This window comes from Eulemur rufifrons, chromosome 1 (assembly GCF_041146395.1).
Source record: "Eulemur rufifrons isolate Redbay chromosome 1, OSU_ERuf_1, whole genome shotgun sequence".
In the NCBI taxonomy this organism is placed as follows: domain Eukaryota; kingdom Metazoa; phylum Chordata; class Mammalia; order Primates; family Lemuridae; genus Eulemur; species Eulemur rufifrons.
This window is the reverse complement of record NC_090983.1, coordinates 7,801,474-7,822,742: the sequence shown is the minus strand read 5'-3', so window position 1 is coordinate 7,822,742 and position 21,269 is coordinate 7,801,474. Positions and strand designations below refer to the sequence as shown.

At 52.2% G+C, this 21,269-nt stretch overlaps 1 protein-coding gene across 1 annotated transcript in view; it reads left to right on the top strand.

Annotated features, from left to right (window-relative positions):
- The window catches only part of ARMC9 (armadillo repeat containing 9), a 133,318-nt gene extending 115,643 nt beyond the window's left edge, over positions 1-17,675 (top strand). The window contains exons 22-25 of the mRNA XM_069466230.1: positions 4,868-4,992; positions 8,694-8,823; positions 15,727-15,899; positions 17,068-17,675. Coding sequence (XP_069322331.1) covers positions 4,868-4,992; positions 8,694-8,823; positions 15,727-15,899; positions 17,068-17,090 — 451 coding nt within the window. The 3' untranslated portion in view covers positions 17,091-17,675. The remainder of the gene's footprint in view (positions 1-4,867; positions 4,993-8,693; positions 8,824-15,726; positions 15,900-17,067) is intronic.
- The last annotated feature ends 3,594 nt before the right edge of the window (positions 17,676-21,269 follow it).

Genomic DNA, 21,269 nt, shown 5'->3' with positions numbered 1-21,269 from the left:
GATCTAGAAACGGGGAGATTATCCAGGATTATCCGGTTGGGCCCAAAGTAATTCTAGGGGTCTTTATAAAAGGGAGGCAGGAGTGTCAGAAACAAGAGATGTGACAGCCGCATCAGAAGGCAGAGTGACGCAGGGCCATGAGCCATGGAATGCAGACCCCCTCAAGAACCCGAAAAAGGCAAGAAAAGGAAGTCTCTGCTAGAGCTTCCAGAGGGAATGCAACCCTGTGGACCCATTTTAAGCACCTGACCTCCATCACTAAGATACAAGTTTGTGGTGGTTTAAGTCTCTAAGATTGTGGCGCTTTGTTAACGTCAGCAATAAGAAACTAGTACAGTCACCCTGAGCATAAGTACAGAATAATGCCCCATTTATTTAGGTCTTGTTGGATACTATTCCTTGCTAACAGACACCTGAGAGGTTTGAGGTATTGGGTGGGCATGTTCTTCAGGCAAGGTCAGGACACCTCAACCCTACGGGTTGGATTTGATTAACTTAGGACAATGTTTTAAATGTAATTCCTCTTGTCAATGATGATTTTTGAAATGGACGTGCAGTTCGTTCTGGCCATGGAATCTGCGGTTTTTCCTTATTTTTATGAAGGGCTTGAGAAAAGAATATCCTTTCTTTTCCCCTTTTGGTCTCTGAATATTGTTTGGGATACAGTGCGTGGAGATGCTGCAGTCATCCTCTGTACACAAGGGAAAATCCTAAGAACAAAAGCAAAACCACAGAGGAGTACGGAGTCACCCAGTGGGGAGAGCCTGGATCAGTAGTGAAGTCGTTCAGGGGGGAATCCACCACCCTGTCAGTGCCCTACCTCTGGGATCCTCTTTACGTTAGATGATACATTTCCCTTATGGTTTAAGCCAGTTGAGTTGAATTTTTTTTTTTTTACTTGTAGTCCCAAACATTCTAATTAATGTATCAAATAAGCATAAAGAAAATAAAAATTATTTATTCTAATAGCCAGAGAGAATTACAATGATCATTTTAGTGTATTAGTTTTAGTTTTTTGTTTTTTTCTACAAATATTTTTAGAAAAATAGAAACCTTTTAGTGTTTGTGTGCATATATATATTTACCATTTGATTTCAGTCAGTTTTCTGTTGCATTATTAAACAGCCTTTGAAAGATGATTTAATGATTTATATTATATTGACATACCACAATTTATTTAGCCATTCTGCCATTTTTGACGTTTGTTTATACTAATTTGGAGTTACTTGCTTGATAAACAACTTAGTACATAAATTACATAAATATTCCTAACAACAACAAAAAAAGCTTGTATGACTCTCCATTTACAACCAACACCCTCAGGTAACCCACATGCCAGTAGTGTAGATAAATCTAGAATCCTTTTTTTTTTTTTGAGACAGAGTCTCACTTTGTTGCCCAGGCTAGAGTGAGTGCTATGGCATCAGCCTAGCTCACAGCAACCTCAAACTCCTGGGCTTAAGCAATGCTTTTGCCTCAGCCTCCCGAGTAGCTGGGACTATAGGCATGCACCACCATGCCCAGCTAATTTTTTCTATATATATTTTTAGTTGGCCAGATAATTTCTTTCTATTTTTAGTAGAGACGAGGTCTCACTCTTGCTCAGGCTGGTCTCGAACTCCTGACCTCGAGTGATCCACCCACCTCGGCCTCCCAGAGGGCTAGAATTACAGGCATGAGCCACCACGCCCGGCCAAAATCTAGAATCTTATCGCTCTTGGGGACAATATATATTGCACACATTCAAGATAGTAGTACTTTTGGAGTCAGTAATTCCACTGCTAGGATTTTATTCTGAGAAGTAATCAGATGTTCACAGATACATATACAAGAGTATTTATTGCAATATTATTTATAAAATCAGAAATTACATGCCCAAAGTAGGAGGCTGGTTACATAAATTATGATATATCCACACAAAACAGTATTGAAAATGTTTTAGAGGAATATTTAATGACATGGGAAGAGCCTCACAAAACATTACTAAATGAAAAAGCAAATTGTAAAATGGTATGAATATAGCCATGCTGCCTATTTTTAGTGATTCCAAGTTAGTATTTTTTAAGTATATATTTGTATTTTTAAAAAGATTTAAAAGATATCAGCCGGGCGCGGTGGCTCATGCCTGTAATCCCAGCACTCTGGGAGGCCAAGGCGGGCGGATTGTTTGAGCTCAGGAGTTCGAGACCAGCCTGAGCAAGAGCGAGACCCCGTCTCTACTAAAAATAGACACAAATTATATGAACAGCTAAAAAATATTCATAGAAAAATGAGCCAGGCATGGTGGCGCATGCCTATAGTCCCAGCTACTTGGGAGGCTGAGGCAGGAGGATCGCTTGAGCCCAGGAGTTTGAGGTTGCTGTGAGCTAGGCTGACACCATGGCACTCTAGCCCGGGCAACAGAGGGAGACTCTGTCTCAAAAAAAAAAGATATCAAATGTTAGGTGGTCATGCTTGGGTATTGGGAAGGCAGGTCATTCTGTATATTCTATATAATTACCTAATTTTTCATGATAAACACTTACTGGTGTTATAATCAAGAAAAGAAAGGTTGCAGGTAAACACCAAGACATTTCCCTGTGCGGTGGGGGCCCTGCCGCCCTCCCTCAGCCCAGTGTCAGCTGCGCCTCCCTGGTGTTTTCTTCCCACCCATACCTACCCTCCATGGGTCCCAGGTCCCTGCTGCCCCCATCTCTGTCCCGTCACTGAACACCTCTTTGCTCTGTCTTCACCCTCCCCTCCTGCCTTCCTCAGGTCTCTCAGCATCCCGGGCTCTGCTTCCCTCGCCTTCTGCCCCCTCTGCCTATTTCCCTGCTCCCTCCTCCCTGTCCACAGCCCTGCGCAGGCAGGCAGGGACTTCCAGAGGGCACCACGACCAAGGTCACAGGTGACCTTCTAGTTTCCAACACCTGAGGACACTCAAGCCCATGGTACCCACTCTTGCCGTGGCCATTGCCGACCTCCTGGCAGCTGTCCCACCCCAGTCCCCGTGCGCTGGCCCTCCCCCCTTCCCCCTTCTCCTCCCAAAATCCTGTGTTCTGGAGGCCCCATCCAAGGCCCTCATCCCATCCTGCCTGTTCTCTGGTTTCCTCTACACACAGATGTCACCCAAATCTACCCCAGATGTGTCCCCATAGCACCCAGTTCAGCGTTTCCTAGATCAACACGGCTGTCTTCTGAGCCCCCCTGCTTCAGGGCATGGCATAAATACCCCCAGACAGGCCCTCGGGCTCTGCCAGAGCCATCTCTTTCTCTCCCGGTCGGGGTCGTCTCCTAAGGGTTCTCCCTGGCCCTGTCCACCCTCCATGATTATGGACAGAATATTTTTCTAGCAGGGAATGACATTTCTTTGACTCCCCATTTTCCTTGGGGATCAAGTCTAAATCCCTGGCCTGGCCTACAGGGTCCTTCTCAGTTGACCCGCACCCAGGGGTCAGAGCTCCCCAGGACACCCTGCCACCTCCACACCACTGCCTTCTAGGTGGGGTGGAGGCAGGTCATCTGTGTCTTGTGCTTTAAATTTTTCTGTAACAATGCAGCATAAATATACACACTGTATACACACACTCACACACAGATATCTTTTTATCCTCTTCGCCTTGCTCATGGTGTTAAACCTCTGCTGGAAAACTTTCCCTCCTCTGGCCCCTGGCAAACTCCATCTCAGAGTTCAGGGCTGAGTGCCCACCTGGGGAAGCCTTCCCTGCCCCTCAGGGTGCTTAAGTGTCTCCTTGTCTTTACTATTGGGTTGAACCATATGAAACTGACATTCAAGAACAGCCATTTTGCAGAGTCTGACCCTAGACAGGCACATGCTTGTCATCATGTGTCCCCCACCAAGCCCTTGCCGGAGTAGGTGGCCAATAGCTCCTTGTTGAAAGAGGACCAAGTGCCCTGTTGCCGCATGCACAACTGGAGAGCCTTCCTCGGGGACTGTCGTCAAGGCTGCCTGAGGAGCCTGCCCAAATCCCTGCCTGCCCCCTGCCATGAGTTGCCCAGGCCGCTGTATCTCACTCCTGGCCCCAGGGCTTGTCTGCTGGACGAACAAGTCTCCACCAGCTCGGGTGCCACGTTCAGCCATGCAGAGGCCTCGTTCCGCATGCGTCATTTAGGTAGTGTTATAAGAAAATAAATTCTTCCCGGGTGTAGTTCTTCCCCAGCTCTTGCCATGCTAATATGTACATTGTCTTCTCTGACTGGATTCATCCCTTCATTCATCTGCTTCATCCTTGGAGAAAACCAGATGTGTGCCTTATGTTGTTTGGTTGAAATGTCATGGTCCTATGTCACCCAAAGCCATATAACATAAGTGTTTGTTAGAAACACACTAAGCCTGTGTCCCTGTGAATTCACAGAGGTGAAGTAAGGCTACTACTTCACAGGGTCAGCCTCTCAGTTTCCACCAATACCCTTAAAAAGGTTTATTTAATTAATTTATTTATTTTTGAGACAGGGTCTCACTCGGTCGCCCAGGCTGGAGGGCAGTGGCGTGATCATAGCTCACTGTAATTTCCAACTCCTGGGCTCAAGCGATCCTCCCACCTCAGCCTCCCAAGTAGCTGAGATGATAGGCACACGCCACCACGCCTGGCGAATTTTTCTATTTTTCGTAAAGATGAGGTCTCGCTATGTTGCCCAAGCTGTTCTCGAACTCATGGGCTCCTCCCACCTTGGCCTCCCCAAGTGCTAGGATTACAGGCGTGAGCCACCACGGCTAGCCTAAAAAAATGCAGTATCTCCTAAAATCGGCTTAACAAAAGAATTCCAGGCACGGCTACCTCCTGTGTTTGTGATGCTTCATGACAGCCAGCAGTCACATACCTCCCGGCAATCTATATTTATTGCTGTTTCTCATGTTTTCCTCCAGGTTGGAAGACCATCTCATTTCTCCCCAGACGGCCCGACGTGCCAGAAACGGCTGCCCACACGCTCGGCGGGCCGTCCACGAGGAGGGCGAGCCCGGCGCTTCTGAGGCCTGCGCTTCCTCCTCATGTAAGAACCTTGGCCGCCAGCTGGGCGCTTCTGGGACTGGCGATGTCTAGAATCTTTGTTGCAGACAGGTCCCGGCTCCGGGGAAGCCCTCTGGTCTGAGCCACAGCCTGTGTCACAGAGGCTGACAGACCCCTGAGCCCACCGCCAGGCCCGACGCTGGCTTGTCCTACACGGCCCCCGCTCAGAGTGCTGCCTGCTGCCCACATCTGGGAGCTGCTGGGGCGAGATCTGTCACTGGGGACAGCTGGGTTCATGTGAAACTTCGGAGAAGGAATCTCAGGATGAGGTAGATCGATGACCAAGGCTCTCATACCCCAAATTCTGGGGCTGAGCTCAGCCGTGTGTTATTAGAGAAGGCTGGACCAAGTCAGAACTGTGCAACTAGGGGCACAAACAACTCAGACCCAAAATGCATTTTGAAACATCCAGTCCAGTTAACCAGAGACTGATGGGAGATAAAAGTGTTTTTTAGATGCCAGAAAAAATATATATCCTTTGAATCAGAAATGTACTAAGTATTTTTTTTTAATTTTTGAAAGGAAATTAAAAGGATTATGAGCAGGCCAGATAAGACTCTAATTTCCATTCAAATAGGAAAAACAACAGAGGAGCGGATCAGATTCCAGTATGAGAAACATCTGAGAACTCGTATAATCTGCTCACAATTGGATCCAAATGCTTCCCAGCCCAGGTTCAGAGCAGCAGGTGGCTACAGAGCCAGGGCCAGGTTACTTGGGACTTGGGGAGGGTCTCTTGAATATGACCAGTTTCAGAGGTTTTGCCAACTTTGATCAGCAGTTATTTTACATCATTTTTATTAGAGCTATAAATATTAATATCCCTTCAATAAAAGGTGAATAGCTCGATAATTTATCCAGAGATTTCTACTGCCACAGTGGAGGTCTTGGGTGATCTAACTATTTTTGCCAGTTCAACCAAATGCCGTTGAGTTAAAAATGATCTTAAGTTCTGCAGCCCGGACTTCCTAAAGGGTAGTCTGCATTGCGTTGAGAGTAACTTAGCAGTGACATCTTCGCTTCACCAAAATGGCCACCAGCGTGGCTCTTTCTCTTTGCCCTGGTTGTGGGTACGGTCATATCCGTGGGAAAGCTTCATCGGGCCATTACCTGTAGGGTGGAGGCATTGAGGTTGTCATGGATAGAAATGGCTGAGTAGTGACAGCTGCTCTTGCTGGCAATATTGATGTTGGTGTTCTTTCAAGAACAATTGATGTTAGCCCTGACCAAGTCTGGGGCCCAGCAAATTCTGGCTCCTTGCATGAACTGGGTGGGCACCCACTGGGGACTCAGCCTTGGAGGTCACGAGCTCTTGCCAGTGCCTCTCCCTGTAACCTAGGATGGGGGAGCAGGAGCCAGGGCAGCGCCCTTCCCAAATCTCACTGTGTGTGCACCTTGTTAGCCAGCTTGAACACCGAAACCATGTTCCAAGTGACTCTTCCTCACTCCCGCTTCTATTGGCTCAGCCCGGCTGGGGCCCAGGACACTAACCCTGGGCCCTGCCCTCCCCCACCTGCCAGGTTGCTCTGAGCCTCGGGCCAGCACTCTTAGTCCTTGAAAATCCTTTGACTTGACAAAAGTTCTCCCTTTGGAGAAACCAAGCCTCCGGGTTAAGTCTTTCTGGGTCTTCTAGTCAGCCTTTGCCCCATGCCTGGTGCAGATTCTCTTTGTCCTTCTACCCCTCAGATGGGCCTGTCCACAGCCACCCTTGGCCTTGCTCACCGTGGCCATGGCCAGCTGCTGTCTCCCGAGTTGGCCTCCCTGACCCCTCTCCCTCCTCTCACCGCCTCTGTCCGAGGGAGGAGGCACAGATGGCAAACAGGCCTCCACCAGGTGCCCTGTCTGGGCTCAGCAGAGGGAGGGGGAGGGCAGCGCTGGGCTGGCCGGCGGCACCCTGGGCCGCCATGCTTTCTAGCTCATTCCTCCCCCACCGCCCTCCACTCCGTTCTCTCGCTCACCCTGCCCAGCCGGTTCAGGGCCCCAATTTGGGCCCCACAAAGCTGCTGCCCCCACAGGCCTCCTTGCCGCCCCACCAGAGACCCCCTGGCAACCACCGCCTCCACGTGGAGTTTCTTCCGTAGGACCCCTGGCACCAGGCATCCGGTCAGCGCTGTGGGGGGACTCGTGGCGAGGAGCGTGTGGGATCCTCAAACTGCTTGATCAGGGGTGCAGGGCCAGAAGGTACATTCTTTTTTGCAAAGGACTCAGCCCCGCAGAGCCAGGAGGAAATAGTCCCCAAGGGAAAAGGCCAAGAATACAGCTAGAATTTGGCAAGACTTTGGCCTGAGGAAAGCTATTCTCATTTCCCCATCAACCAAGACTATCTTGAAGATCAAAATCACATGCCTTGTGATTTTCCAGATCCGGGAGTGAAAATGCCCAGCCCTGACTGAATGGGCTCACAGATAAGCCCCGGGAAGCCCCCAGGGCGCCCACAGCGCTCCCAGCCTGGCTCCTTGGTGGGGCCTCTGAAAGTCTGTCTGTCGTGGGCAGGGGGAGCGGGAGGGGGTGACCGAACCAAGACGACCTCACAGGCAAGTTCCTTCTCTCTCCTGGCCACCCCGTCCCACCCTCACCTGCCCTGGCAAGTCCCTGGTCCTGGAGGACTTGCCTGCCCGATGCCAGCTTCGTGACCCCCGGAGTTGTGATGGGTTCCTGTGTGTCCCAGCACCCGTGTCCCTCTCAAGTATTATTTTAGATTCCTACGCGTTGTCTCCTGGGCCTGGTATAAGCCCCCTAAGCAGACGGCACAGACGAGTACTGCGAGCTGTCCTGAAACTCTAGCTCCAAGACCCAGTTCCAGGTGGAGGCTGTCCTGCCACCCGCTGGGTTCCATGTCAGAAATAGATTCTTGTTTGGGTCAAAAGAGGATTATCAAAGCTTCTTGCTATGGGTTTAGGGACACCTGCAGGGAAGATTCCTTTATATTTAAGACAAAACAGAGATCGAGTTGCAAAGGTAGCAGAGATATTTCTAAAATGAAAGAGCCGAAAAGAGCGTGGGCTAAGGGAGCAGTGAATCCAGACTCTGTCACACTCCTACGGTGACATGGACCCCTGTGGCTGCAGAACCAGAGGGAAGTTGGGCTGCAGAAAGGGGCACATGGCATCTAAAGCACGGAAACAGGCCGAGCCACGTTCCCGGGCCTGCCGTCGGGGCCTCTCTGTCTGCTCCCCTGGGAAGGGCCCAGGCCTCAGCCGCAGCCGCAGCCAAAACACTGCTCGTGGGGGTGAGGGCACCTCCCGGCCCGTGGGTGCACGGCGGGGTTCAGCCTGAAGGAGCCCCACCTCTGGGGTTGTTGGATTTAGCAAATTAAACTACCGGACACCCAATTACCTTCAGGTTTCAGATAAACAAATGCCTCTCGAGCTCATGTGGAGGTGCTGAGCCAGTGGCGGCCCAGGGGGACAGTTCCACGTTCTGTGGGCTGAGAACACGGCTGATAGGAGCCAGGGAGGCTGGACAGGGTGGAGGGTGGTCTGCGCCTCCCTGTGCTGCGCCCCCTGCCCGGCAAGTTCCCAGGCTGCACGACAGTAAACAAGTCCCCCCAGCCACAGGCGCCAGGGAGCCGCCATGGACTGGCCTGGGGTGTGTGATTTTCTTGGCTTTACGGCCCAGCCCAGGAAAGAGCATCCTTGGAGAGGCTCCGGAGCAGATGTGGGCTGAACTCTCTCTCCTCCCCAGCAGCCTTCGACGCCAAGCCGGGAGAGTGGTTGCCAGCGGGACGTCAGGAAGAGCCTCGCTTGCCCGCAATGGGGGCTCCCAGCCAGCCAAGGGAGGTGCCTCAGGACCCCGGCAGTGGAGAGGCCACCAGGTAGGGGTGACCAAGGCCTCGTCCCCTACTCTGCCAGAGGGCTCTGGGGGTGGGTCCCCCACAGCCGCCACACCTGGTAACCCAAGGGGAGGGGACCTGCTGCCTGATAGACATCTGTGCTCAGACTGGAAAGAGAGGACACTCATAAACATGCCCAAGGGACTAGTTTTAAGAATGGCCAGAGGCCAGGTACAGTGGCTCACACCTATAGTCCTAGCACTTTGGGAGGTGGAACCGGGAGAATTGCTTGAGGCCAGGAGTTCAAGACCAGCCTGAGCAAGAGTGAGACCCTGGTCTCTACAAACAAATAGAAAAATTAGCCGGGCATGGTGGTGCACGCCCATAGTCCCAGCTACTCGGGAGGCTGAGGCAGGAGGATCACTTGAGTCCTGCAATTAGAGGTTACAGTGAGCTGTGATGATGCCACTGCACTCTAGCACTGGTGACAGTGAGACCCTGTCTCAAAAAAAAAAAAAAAAAAGGCCAGGTGGACACGTCCTAGGGAGGTGTGATAGGATGACTTGGGGGCGGTGTCCTGTCTTGGCTATTTGCATTTGGAGGAGGTGGGCTGGAGGACAGAAGGATGGAGAAGGAGCTTAGTAAATGGTTGGGCTCAGGAGTCAGCTTCCTAAAAGAGAAACTGGGCCCCCAAGCAGAAAAAAAAGGTGTTCCCTCTTTCTGTACACCCCATGAGCACACACTAGGGGATCTTGGGAATCTGGAAAGGACCTTTCCAATCTCTTCTTTTGGATCTAAGGACACCTGCTCTGGGAGAGGGGCCCAGCCCAGGTCTCAAACCCAGCCTGTCCCCGGCCTCCGGGACACCAGCTGTCCCTACCCCCTTCCTACTGGCCACTCAGTGCCCTGCAAGCAGGGTACTCTCAAGGTGGAGAAGCCGACCTCCTGACTAAAATCTGGGGCTAGAGCCATGTTCAGCTCAGTTCAAGAGGCCACGGGGGAACAGGCAGGAAGACCCGCAGAGCCTGCAGCCACCAGTGGAGAAGGTCAGAGAAAGAGGCAGGGAAGAGAATGCAGGGGTTGCCCAGAGAGCGCTGAGCCCCATCCCTCTGAGCAGTCCACAAAGCCCAGCATCCTCCTTGGGGTGGGGCAGTTGGAACTCCAGGAAGGACGTGAGGACCTGGGCTAGGGAGGGTCGGGTGTCCCAGCTGTCCCTAAGAAGCAGGGGAAAGAAGGGGGCAGGGTGAGCCAGCCTGGGGTGGGCAGGTGGAGAGGGCAGCCTGGGGGTCCGATCTGGGCGCCTCCAGCCCAACTGCTGACCAGCCTGGGGACCTGGGGACCCACCTCCCACCTCCCCTACCTGGACCTCCTCTCCTCTCTCAGTGGCTGAAGGGGAGCTTGCCTGCTGGTCGGGGGTCCTCTAGCTCTCAGTACACTCCTGATATGGGGGCTCAAAAACTAGAGACCTCCAAGAGGCGAACCAGAGCCCCCTGGGCCGACTGGCTCCTCTCCCGAGGTTCAGCCAGGCCAAACCTGCCCTTCTGGGCTGGGCTTCTTCTTTTTCTTCCTATAAATGCGGAATTCCTCGCTGAGGCTTGTCCCTGGGGACAGCCCTCCCTCCCCAGAAATAACTGTTTTCATAATAGGCAGGGGCCTCAAAGGGACCCCTCTCTTCCTGGAAATGTCCCCTCCTTACATCAAGCTTCTTTTGGGCACAAATGCCCCCTTGGGGCAAAACCCAGGGGTTTTCTCGCCGTAGTGTCAGCCACTGAATTCAACTCTTATGTTATTATTTATTTATTTTTAAGAGAACAAAGTCTGATCAACTCTTATTTTAAGTGTCGGGGTTCTGTGTGAGGAAGAGGAGGATGGACAGAGGGAGAAGTGCATATTGTTCTGTCTCTCCCTTCTCCCCGCCTGGCTACCTGACCCCTGCCCGGAACATTCTTTGCTCCCCCAACCTCCTCTGCCAGAGTGACTTCAGCCCCGCTTGAGATCTCACCAGAGTGTTCCTTCCTCCCGCCTGACCCCAAGGTGCAGGTCACACTCTGCTGCCGGGCTCACAGCAGCCTCAGTCCCCTTCCAAAGGGCCAAGGTCCCACTGAGCTATCACATGGTCATGACTGCCTCCCCCGTGCTCAGAGATAGGCTCCACCCCAGGCGTCTGTCCCGTGTCCCCACACCTGGCCCAGAGCAGGCTGTCACAGTACTTGTTGATGAGTAAGTAGGAGAAAGGAAGAAAGAGTGGCTATCTGTGTGGCTTTGGTGGGGCACGTTTGTCCCCTCAGCTTCCCCCCGGCTCTGCTGTCTTGGTCTTTCAGGTGAGGACCAGAAAGAGTTGGGTGGGAGTGGAAAGCCCGTGGGCCGGGGTCTGGGTGAACGTGGACCGACGATGGTCTGGCTGCTTGGCACCCACGTCAGGGGCTGCTGGTGTCCTGGCTGCTCCACCACCCACCCTCCCTCATGGCGAAGTTTTCCTTTCCTTTTTCCCTGTCCTCTTCTTAGAATCCTCAGCGTTGAGTAGCCGGGGAAAGACCCTGAGGACGAGGTGTTAAAAATGTGTTTTTCAAGGAAAAAGTGCATTTGTCCCTCAAAGAGCTGAGATGCTCCCATGGAATGTGTCAGTCCCGACGGCGGGACGGTGGCACGGCGGGACGGCGGGCGAGGGCTGACTTGCACCTGGGAATGTGGTGGTGACGGCAGTGCTGCCTTGACTGTCCCCTGGCCTGCCCTGTGGCCTGTCGGTCCAGCTCAGCGTGGCCCTGTGACTCCCAGAGCAGCCCCAGCCGGGGGAGGGTGTTCGCCTGGAAGCTGCCTCCAGGTGGCCGGAGCACAGGCCGGGCAGTAGGCCGGGCAGTGGGTTCCCCTGACGCGGCCCTCGTGTCCCGTCCCAGGGCAGGATCAGAAGCAAATGGCATCCACAATCCTGCCCTGCCACGGACAGGAAGTGATGCTTTTGCGAGTATCGTGGATTAGTAAAAATAAGAAGAAAGAGACTTTATGTATGTCTACATAAGTGCTTTTTCCACTCACGTTTGTCTCCTAAGGATACATAGCAGCTTACAATGACACGTAAAGTGCATCCAGCTAAAAAAAAAAAACAGCAAATTAAGAACAAGGATGCAGGGAAATGAGGATAGGAGAGCTGTGAGTGTCTGTGTACACACACATGAACTGTTTGTGTACCTGCTTTATATCTGCCTTTGTCCGCAGTTTCCCACCTCCGCCCCTCTCTGGGGTTTGTTGTAACCCAGATGAAAGATCTGCGGCAATGACTGAGGGCCAGTTATGAACCTGGAGAGCAGAGTCCACTTAGGGGACCCCTGAGTGCTTTTGTCTGGGCCTCAGTGCACGCTGGAAGGACACAGGAGCCGCTGCCTGGGAGATGCTGAGCGAGAGGATCATGACTCAGCAGCATTCTGACACTAGCAGAGGCTAAGTCTCTCCAGAGGCTTTTATTGCTCTTCCCATCCAACACAATGTCCCTATTGATGGGCTGAAATCATCTAAGGGCCGGGCTGTGCTAATAAGTAATTGCCTGTCTTTCAGGGCGCCTCCCAGTTTGCACATAGACCAGAGTTTACCCTTCTTTCCAGTGCCTTGTGTTTCTGCGTCAACTGACTTTCCCCAAGTCACAGGTGACTACCGTCCTGGACTTCCTTCCCACGTGCTTTCTCTGCACTGCCCGTCTGCCCTCATCTCCTGCCCAGCCAGCGCCATTTCCTGGCTCCGGCTTCCGGCTGAGCGCACCTCGCTGGGGGATGGAGGAGCCTGAGGCCACCTGGGGCTCAGCTGACCCTTCCCAACAGCCACGCGCCCCTTCCTCCCACAGTGTCCTTTCATAGCCCCTGCAGGGACCAGTGACAGTGGCCCAGCCAGCCTCCTTGGTCAACATAACCACCTCCTGTAGCAGCCCCCAAGGTGGTCTGGGGGGACGCCTGAGGGTGGGCTCTGCCAGGCCAAGGGGCCACTCCCTGGTGCTCTGCCGAGGGCCACCTTCTCCTGTGCCAACGGGGACGCATCTGAGGATGCTCGTTCCCAGCAAAATCATTACCTTGACCCAACAAAGGCCACATCCCAGGAGGGGAAAGGGGAGGCTGGCTTTTAAAGTGTGTCACTAAGGGTCCTCCAGAGAAACAGAACCAGCAAGACGTGCATATGTATATACAGAGAGAGATTTATTTTAAGGAATTGACATGATCATAGAGGCTTGGCGAGTCCAAAATCTGATACGGTGGGCCAGCAGCCTGGAGAGTCAGGAAAGAATTGCAGTTCAAGTCCAAAGGCCGTCTGCTGGCGGAATTCCCTTCTTGCAAGAAAGGTCAGTCTTTTCCTGTTCAGACCTTCGCCTGATTGGATGAGGCCCACACACGTTATGGGGGGCAGTCTGCTTTGCTCAAAGTCCACAGATTTATATGTCAATCTCATCCAAAAGATAATTTCCTGGAAACATCTAGAATAATGTTTAACCAAATATCTGAGTACTGTGGCCCAGGCAAGTAGACACATAGAAATAACCATCACATAAAGGCCTTGGTACACACTGCCAAATTGCCCTCCAGAAGGTTGGTGCCCCTTTCTGGTTATCCTCGGGCTGGGACACAGTAGATTCCTGCCCAAGCCTTGTTTCCTTTTGTTTCTTGCTGACTCACCACAGCTGACCCCTGGCTCTAAATTTGACCTTGCTGCCCATGGGCTTTAAGGCACGTATGCGAAGCCAGCTGTCCCTCCTGGACCCACGCGGTCCCTGCATGCCTGTGAGGGCGGCTTCCCAGACCACGTGATGGGGACGTGCCCAGCTAACCCGGCACTGACTCCTGCCCTTCCCGCTCACTGCCAGTCACAGTTGCCATTGTCCTCGTGAACAGTCTGTACTAGCTTCTCTGTTGTTCCTTCTTGAAATATGGTAGGGCTACACTTTAAAATGATTAAGATGGTATATATATTATGTCTATTTTGCCACAATTTAAAATTTGTTAACTGTTACAATGACAAAATAGCAAAACTAGAATAGCAAAATAAAAAACCATTTTAACCAAATAATATTAAAAAGAAAACCACCTCATTTGATCGTTACACATTGTATACATGTATCAAAATATCACCCTATACCCCGTAAATATGTACAATCACTTATCAGTTTTTTTTTTTTTTTTTTTTTTTTTTTTTTTTTTTGAGACAGAGTCTCACTCTGTTGCCCAGGCTAGAGTGAGTGCCGTGGCGTCAGCCTAGCTCACAGCAACCTCAAACTCCTGAGCTCAAGGGATCCTCCTGTCTCAGCCTCCCGAGTAGCTGGGACTACAGGCATGCACCACCATGCCCGGCTAATTTTTTCTATATATATTTTTAGCTGTCCATATAATTTCTTTCTATTTTTTTAGTAGAGATGGGGTCTCGCTCTTGCTCAGGCTGGTCTCGAACTCCTGAGCTCAAACGATCCGCCCACCTCGGCCTCCCAGCGTGCTAGGATTACAGGCGTGAGCCACCACGCCCGGCCACTTATCAGTTTTAAAAAGGAAGGAAACCCTCTCACTAGACCATATAAAAAGCTCCTTTATATGTGTAAGAAAAGCATCAGCAACGCATTCGTCTATTTCACAACCTTGTTCCCTGCTCAGATAGCCCCGCTTATCTGTGAATTTCCTCAGACCTGAACTTGCACCTCGATCTTTGATCCCAAGTGTCTCACACACTCCTTAGCACACGGGAGCTTTACCCATGAGTGAAAGGAGAGCAGAATATAAACTTAATAAATTAGAGTATGTCAATCAGAAGAAATAGTACACAACTACTATAAGTCATAATGACAGGCTACGCAGACCTATGGAGAGATACGGGAATATGCTCATAAAATATAGCAGTCACAGCAGCATGTCACCATAACTGCCGTGAGCACAACCCTGTCTGTGAAAGGCATAACATGGAAAATATTGGGGGGTAGTATTATGAGCAATACAAAAATAAACTTTACTTAATGTTGCAATTTTTTTCTTTTTCTTTCTTTTTTTTTTTTTTTTTTGTTTTGTTTTGAGACAGAGTCTCACTCTGTTGCCCTGGCTAGAGTGCCGTGGCGTCAGCCTAGCTCACAGCAACCTCAAACTCCTGGGCTCAAGCAATCCTCCTGCCTCAGCCTCCCGAGTAGCTGGGACTACAGGCATGCACCACCATGCCTAGCTAATATTTTTTTCTGTATATATCTTTAGCTGTCCAGATCATTTCTTTCTATTTTTAGTAGAGATGGGGGGGGGTCTCAATCTTGCTCAGGCTGGTCTCAAACTCCTGACCTTGAGCGATCCTCCCGCCTCGGCCTCCAAGAGTGCTAGGATTACAGGCGTGAGCCACCGCGCCCGGCCTGCAATTTTTTTTTAATGTTTTATTTAATAGGGCTGAATCCCCTTGTTGTTTTGAACCTGGTTCGAAGACCTCCTAATTTGAATTTGGAGACTTTTCAGATGTTTTAAGTATTATTTTTATAATTATTATTTTATTTATAATTATTTATAATTATTTTATAATTATTAAAGTGATGTATTCTCAATGCTAAAAAAAATAGGGCGGGCATATTAGAAACAAATCAAACCAAAAATCCCGCTGTTTCCTCGCAGGTCCCAGTCCCCCAGATCATAACCCCCACCTGTGGTGCTCACGGCGGGGCCCAGCGTGCGGCCTCACCACATGGTCACAGCTGTTTGTTCTGTGGACATTGCACACGTGGGGAAGCTGAGGCTCCCAAAGTGCCAGGGAACTTGCTGGAGAGAAGTGAAGCAGGGCTGAGAGCTCCGTGGGGCAGGAATTTTCTCCCATTGGTGCCCGTTTTTCCCACCCCACCCGTGCCTGGGACAGTGCCTGCCTGGCATCTGCCAGTGTCAGGGGGGTCGTTCTCCCTCCTGCTGTGGTCTCTAACCGTGTAGTAGCTGCGACTCTAGGTTGCATGTTTTGTTCTAGGGAAGTTACATCGGCGTTCACCTGCAAACCTCGGACGCCCCCGACTCCAGAGATCGTGGACCGGAACCCCCCCAAGGCAAAGCTGTCAGCTCTGGCTCCTCAATTCTCCTCCTGTGGCCCCCAGCAGGCCAGCCGCTCCAGCTCCATGGCCTCCTCCACGAGGGGCCTGCACAGTAAGTCAAACTGGGTCCCGGCTGGCGTGGGAGCCGGGCCACTGGCCACCCCGGAGGGAAGGGCATTTTGTTGCCACATGTGGGCCTGGGCCCCTCCTGTGTGTGCCCAGCGGCAGATGGCAAGGCCTGCTTCCCTGCTCCACAGGACCAGGCCCCAGCCGGTGGCTTCCTTTGCCCGGGACCGGTTCATTAATCTTCCCCTTATTAAATTGCCATCGGCCCCAGCGGTCCATACACCAGCTGGGAAGTGAGACCTCCAGGCAGCATCGCTGAGAGATCACTTCCCCCTCTGTGGGGTGTGCAGAGTCAGCCCTGACCTGTCCCCACTGCACCAGGGTTGTCCTTGCAACTCCGACCTGTCCTCTGTCCCTGCTGGGCCCAGCTGCTGGTCAGGTGTCCTCTGAGTCAAACAGAAGCAGGAGGCTGCTCGCTGGCTAGATGAGGGGCTGACAGAAGGGCCTGAGTGTGAGGAGCGCCCAAGGGTCCCTACTCTGCCCCTGGGGCCTCCCTCTCACCCTTTTGCTCACTGTAAGGACCACTTCCCTGTCTCCCTCTCTCTCTCTGCCCTTCCAGCCTGGCCAATTGACACCCCTCCCTCCCCTGGGCTGGGCCTTTCTAAAGGGCTTTACTGAAAATGAGGGAAAACAAAAGGACAGAACAAAAGAACATCAGGCAGCGCAAAATCAGTCACCCTCAGGATATGCGGTTCTGTGACTGCCCCCCCACCTTCCTGACCCTGGCACTCTGGTCAGCTGGGGCCCCGCTGGGCCAGAAGTGTGGGTACCGGCCCCCCTCTTCCCGCTGGGAAACACACTGGCGGGGCCCAGAGGAAGTGCGGCGGGTACAGGGAGGGTCCGGAGAGCACCGGGCCAGGGGAGCCCGCAGCCAACAGCGTGACGTGACCCGGGCTGGTGTGGGGAGCTCAGCAAGCGGAGGATGTCATGTGTCCTGTGTCACTGAGCGACCCACACTGAGCAGCCTGCTTCCTGTGAGGAAAGAGTGTGGCCAAACAAGTGTCCCAGCCACAAAGCAGGTGACCTGTGGGAGGGAGTGTTCTCTTCACTGCGTTGTACATGAGCCGGTGAAAGAAGGGTTCTGTGGGACGGGACAGAGGGGCTCTGTGCAGGGCCGCTGGGTGCTGGCATCTCGCTCTGGCTTTTCTCTCTAGGCAGCCAGTCCTACAGGAAGTGAGGATGGCGCCTTTCCCCGGGTGTCACCGTCGTTGCCTGAGGACCACAGCTTCCCATTCTGAGCCGGGTGGCAGCTGCAGGTGACGGATGTGAAGGGACAGTTGTCTACCAGCCCCTGGGCAGTGGGGGAGCCTCAGGGCAGAGCCCCGAGAGGAGGGCTGGGGAGAGCCTGCTACTGCCCTCCTGGAGGGGGAGTTTCCTGTTCACCCTTCACGCTCAGAGGAGGGGACGGATGGCCTTCACCCTCGGGAGACCTTCTGGCCCCGGGAGCAGAAGGCTGTGGATTCGGCAGCCCCGGCCGGGCAGACAGGGTGGAAGGCCGGACCAGTGACCAGGCCAGCGGGCCGGTTCCGTCTCGCAGGCTGGTGAGGAGGAACCCGAGCCATGAGAGCTCAGCCCAAAGTGGGGCCTTTTCCGAGACTGCAGACCAGGGAGGCCTTGGCGGACACCGGCTCTCCTCACTCGGACCAACTGCTTGGAAACAGAAGGAATTTAGAATAAGGGATGCTCATTCTCAAGCCATGTGCCTCAGCAACAGATTTTGTATTTTCTTCCTCTTTTAAAATGTGATAAAGAATTTGGTGTGTTCTGGTCTCTTCAAAGCAGCCCCGCGCTTCTGCACACGTGTTTTAAAGGCCTTGGAAAGTCAAGCAGTTTGACCAGGGAATGCCCTCTGCTTCCCTCCCTCCGTTGGGACCATAAACTCAAACAGCCGCCCTGGCAAAACGACCCCACGCTGCCGGGACGGCTGTAGGTGTCATCAGGGCCACGTCTTAGGACAGGGGAAGGATGTTTGCCTTCAGGCCAGCACGGCACAGGTGTCCTGAATGCTACCCAAGCCATAAAGTCAAATAAAATTAATCCACATTTGGACGGTCCTCTGTGTGTGCGTGAAGGGAAATGAAAACAAAGTTGCATGCTCTCCCCGAGGCACTTGATCTGCCCTGGCCAGGCCCTTCAGTAGGGACATCTCTGTGGTCCCACTGGTCGTTCATAAAGGATAAGCACTGTGTTTTTCAGTGGCTGGTGTTGTCAGTGAGGCCAGAGAGGAAAAGTAGGTCCCCAAAATGGAATCACTTTATGGTGAAACTTTGAAAAGGTGTAGCGTGGTTGCAAATGAACAGCAAAGGAGCGTAATGGAAAAATCTATCCCGGCCCCACCAATAAATCTTCTCCCCTGCAGATTCCTCAGATGCCGCAGCCTGGCACCGCCTTTCCCTGCCTTGGCATGGGAGCCGCAGAAACCCGGTGGGGGTGGGAGAGTCATCAGTTTCAGCCCAGAGTCTCCCTGGTACAAAGGCAACGGCACTTTCTCCCTCAAGCTACCAAAGAGCTGAAGTCTGATTTGTAAATGTCTGGTCATTTTAGGAGAAGAAAAGATAGTTTTTTAGAGAAGAGAGGAGTATCCAATTTAGGGTCAAAATACACTGAGATTACCAGGTGACGGCTGGGTGGTTTTTCCAGAGAAAGTTCTGTAAATACCACCCAGGCCTCTGCACCGCACCCCTGGGAGAGTCTACTCCCAGGCACATGCTTCCACATTCCAAGGCCAAAGGCTAGAGATATACTTTATAAAACACCCAACAGCTTATTCATCAATAGTCCAGCCATCACTGGCTTCAGTGAGTTAACTGAAGTTGGACATGAACACAATCGAGAGGGAAAAAATCAAATACACAAATAAACCAAAACATTTTTAAAAGTGATCTGGAGATCTAATCAGAGAGCTCCTAAAATTTGCCCAGGAGAACTATCAAGGGACGCCACAAAGAGGAGTCTTGGGAACTTGTGGAACATGGTGAGCCTTCAGGGGGACCAGGCACCTCTGGCCCTGGACACTGGTCCCAGCTCTCCGGTCACCTCACACCTCTGATTTCTTTCGGGTGGTGCGTGAGCTCATTGGCCTTGTTCTCAGCAGGTGTAACTGCCCAGCAAGGTCACACTGGGGCCTTGGCGGGGATGTAAGAGGCAGTTAGAGGTTTGCAATCCAGTCGGATATCAGGGACCAGTCAGCAGGTTGGGAAGGATTTGACCCAAATCAAGAGCTAAAAAAAAAAAAAATGAACAAATAAGGTTAATGCAAAAAACAAATCCATGATTTTTTAAATCAAACTTTTTAATAAAACAAATCTGACCCTGTACTTGGATGACTCTACCTGGCTTGCCTAACCCTAATCCCAGCAACGATTCCAATAAGACTTTATTGCAAAAATAGGCAGCTGGCACATGGGCTATAGTTTGCCAATTTGATTTTTTAAAATACTGCATTAAAATATTACAGTATTTATCTTGATTACAGAGTTTTAGGATACCACCTTAAATTTTGTGTGCAAGGTGAATGCCTCACCCTCTCACCGTAATCTTGGGTACCCTCCTGGCCCTCCCTGTGTCCCTGACCACACAGCCTGTGGGCCTGACCATTCCTCATCTCCCCAAACGCTGTGTACGGATGAGGGATTCACTTAGCTTTTGCATGTGACAGACTACTTCTGAAACTTAGTGGCCTAAAACAGCAATTTATTTATAAGCCTTACCATGACGTGGGTCCACAGTGGGGGCTGGGCTGGGCTGGACTCCGTTCCGCATCTGTGGTCAGAGGAGGGTGCGGGCTCCCTCGGGTCTGGCACTGGCTGTTGGCTGAGCCCGGGTTCTGCAGTGAGGCCACACATCTTCCAGCAGGCCGGCTGGGCTCGTTCGCAGGGGGCCTCAGGGTGCCCGTGGCCGTGAGAGAGGTCAAGCCCGAGTGCAATTCCAGTCTCTACTCGCATCATGTTTATTGTTCTCCCGCTGGGCAATGCAGATCACAGGGCCAGGGCCCAGGTCTGTGTGGAGGGACGTGGACGCAGGGAAGCTGAAGGAACACGGGGCAGTACTGCAACCATCTACCATGTAGATGTTCAGAACTTACTTTTCAGAGCTAAATCTTTCAGGGTGGTTTTTCCACTGCAGTATAACCTCCCCATGTAAATTCAATTAAACAGATATATCCTTTGGGGCTGCTGTGTGTTGAGATGTGGAGACACGGGCCCACTGGCCCTCAAGTTGCCATCCATCTTCTAGGGAGGATTCCTGGCCTTTGCAGGTGGCCACAGCCCAGACCAGAGCACCAGCCCCAGATCGAAGCCGTGGGCAGATTTCCAGCAGGTGGTTGCAGAATTAGGAAACAGTCAGGCCTAGAGAAACCCATCCAGAGTCATCTCCTTAAAGTGTCAAGTGAAGCCTGGTGGGGGGGGGAGGGGATCTCAGAGGAGTGGACTAGAGAAATAAGAAGCCCAGGACAGAGACGGGGCACAGGAAAGAAGGGAGGCTGGTGCTGGTGCGGGAGAGTTTCCAGGGAGTACACGGAGGACCCAGGACTCGGGCCCTGGAACCCAGGGAGGAAAGCAGAGCATGGAGGGTGGTCGCCATGGTCAGGCTGCGGAGGAGATGGAGGAGATGATGCCAGAAGCCACCTTTGAGAGCAGTTTCCTCAGAGCGTTGCCAGAGGTCAGCCTGCAGCAGAGCGGTGGGTGCCGGTGGCTCTGAGGCCAGAGGTGTCCTGGAGAGGGAGGTGCAGGTTGATGGCCGGAGCTCTGAGCGGGAGGCTGGAGCTCAGGCTGGGCAGCCGTGATCTCGAGGGTGCTGGGGAGCACGGGTCCTCCAGGCCCTCCTCTGCACTGGGCAGCAGGCAGTGTTGTGGCCGAGCCAGCTTGGGCCAGCTCGAAAGAGCTGATGGCTAACTTTTCGGGAATTCTTTGAGCTGATTTTAAACATACCATTACCAAAACTTATATAAACTTGCAATTCAATGGTTTCTATTAAAAACAAAGGTAATAAATATTCAAAACTCATCCTTTCCTAATTATTTTGCTGCGTTTATTAGTGCCTGTTCTGGAGGTTATTTGCATCTGCTGTATCTGTGCAGAGGAAATATGATAAAATGAAGGCTCCCATGCCTCTCTTCCCAACTCTGTGTTCAGTGACCTCATTTTGGTAGCCTGAAGCTGGCCGTGCTGGGAGCATTCACACCACAGAAACTGGCAAACACTACAACTTGTATCCCCCAGAGGGCCAGTTGTTAACCATTTCCCAGCTCATCACTGTGGCAGGAGCAACGCGAGATGGTGCAGCCTTGGCGGCAGGATGTCGGCTGGACCAGGGACTATGCCAGGGGAAGTTGGAAGGAGCAGGGCAGTGTGTG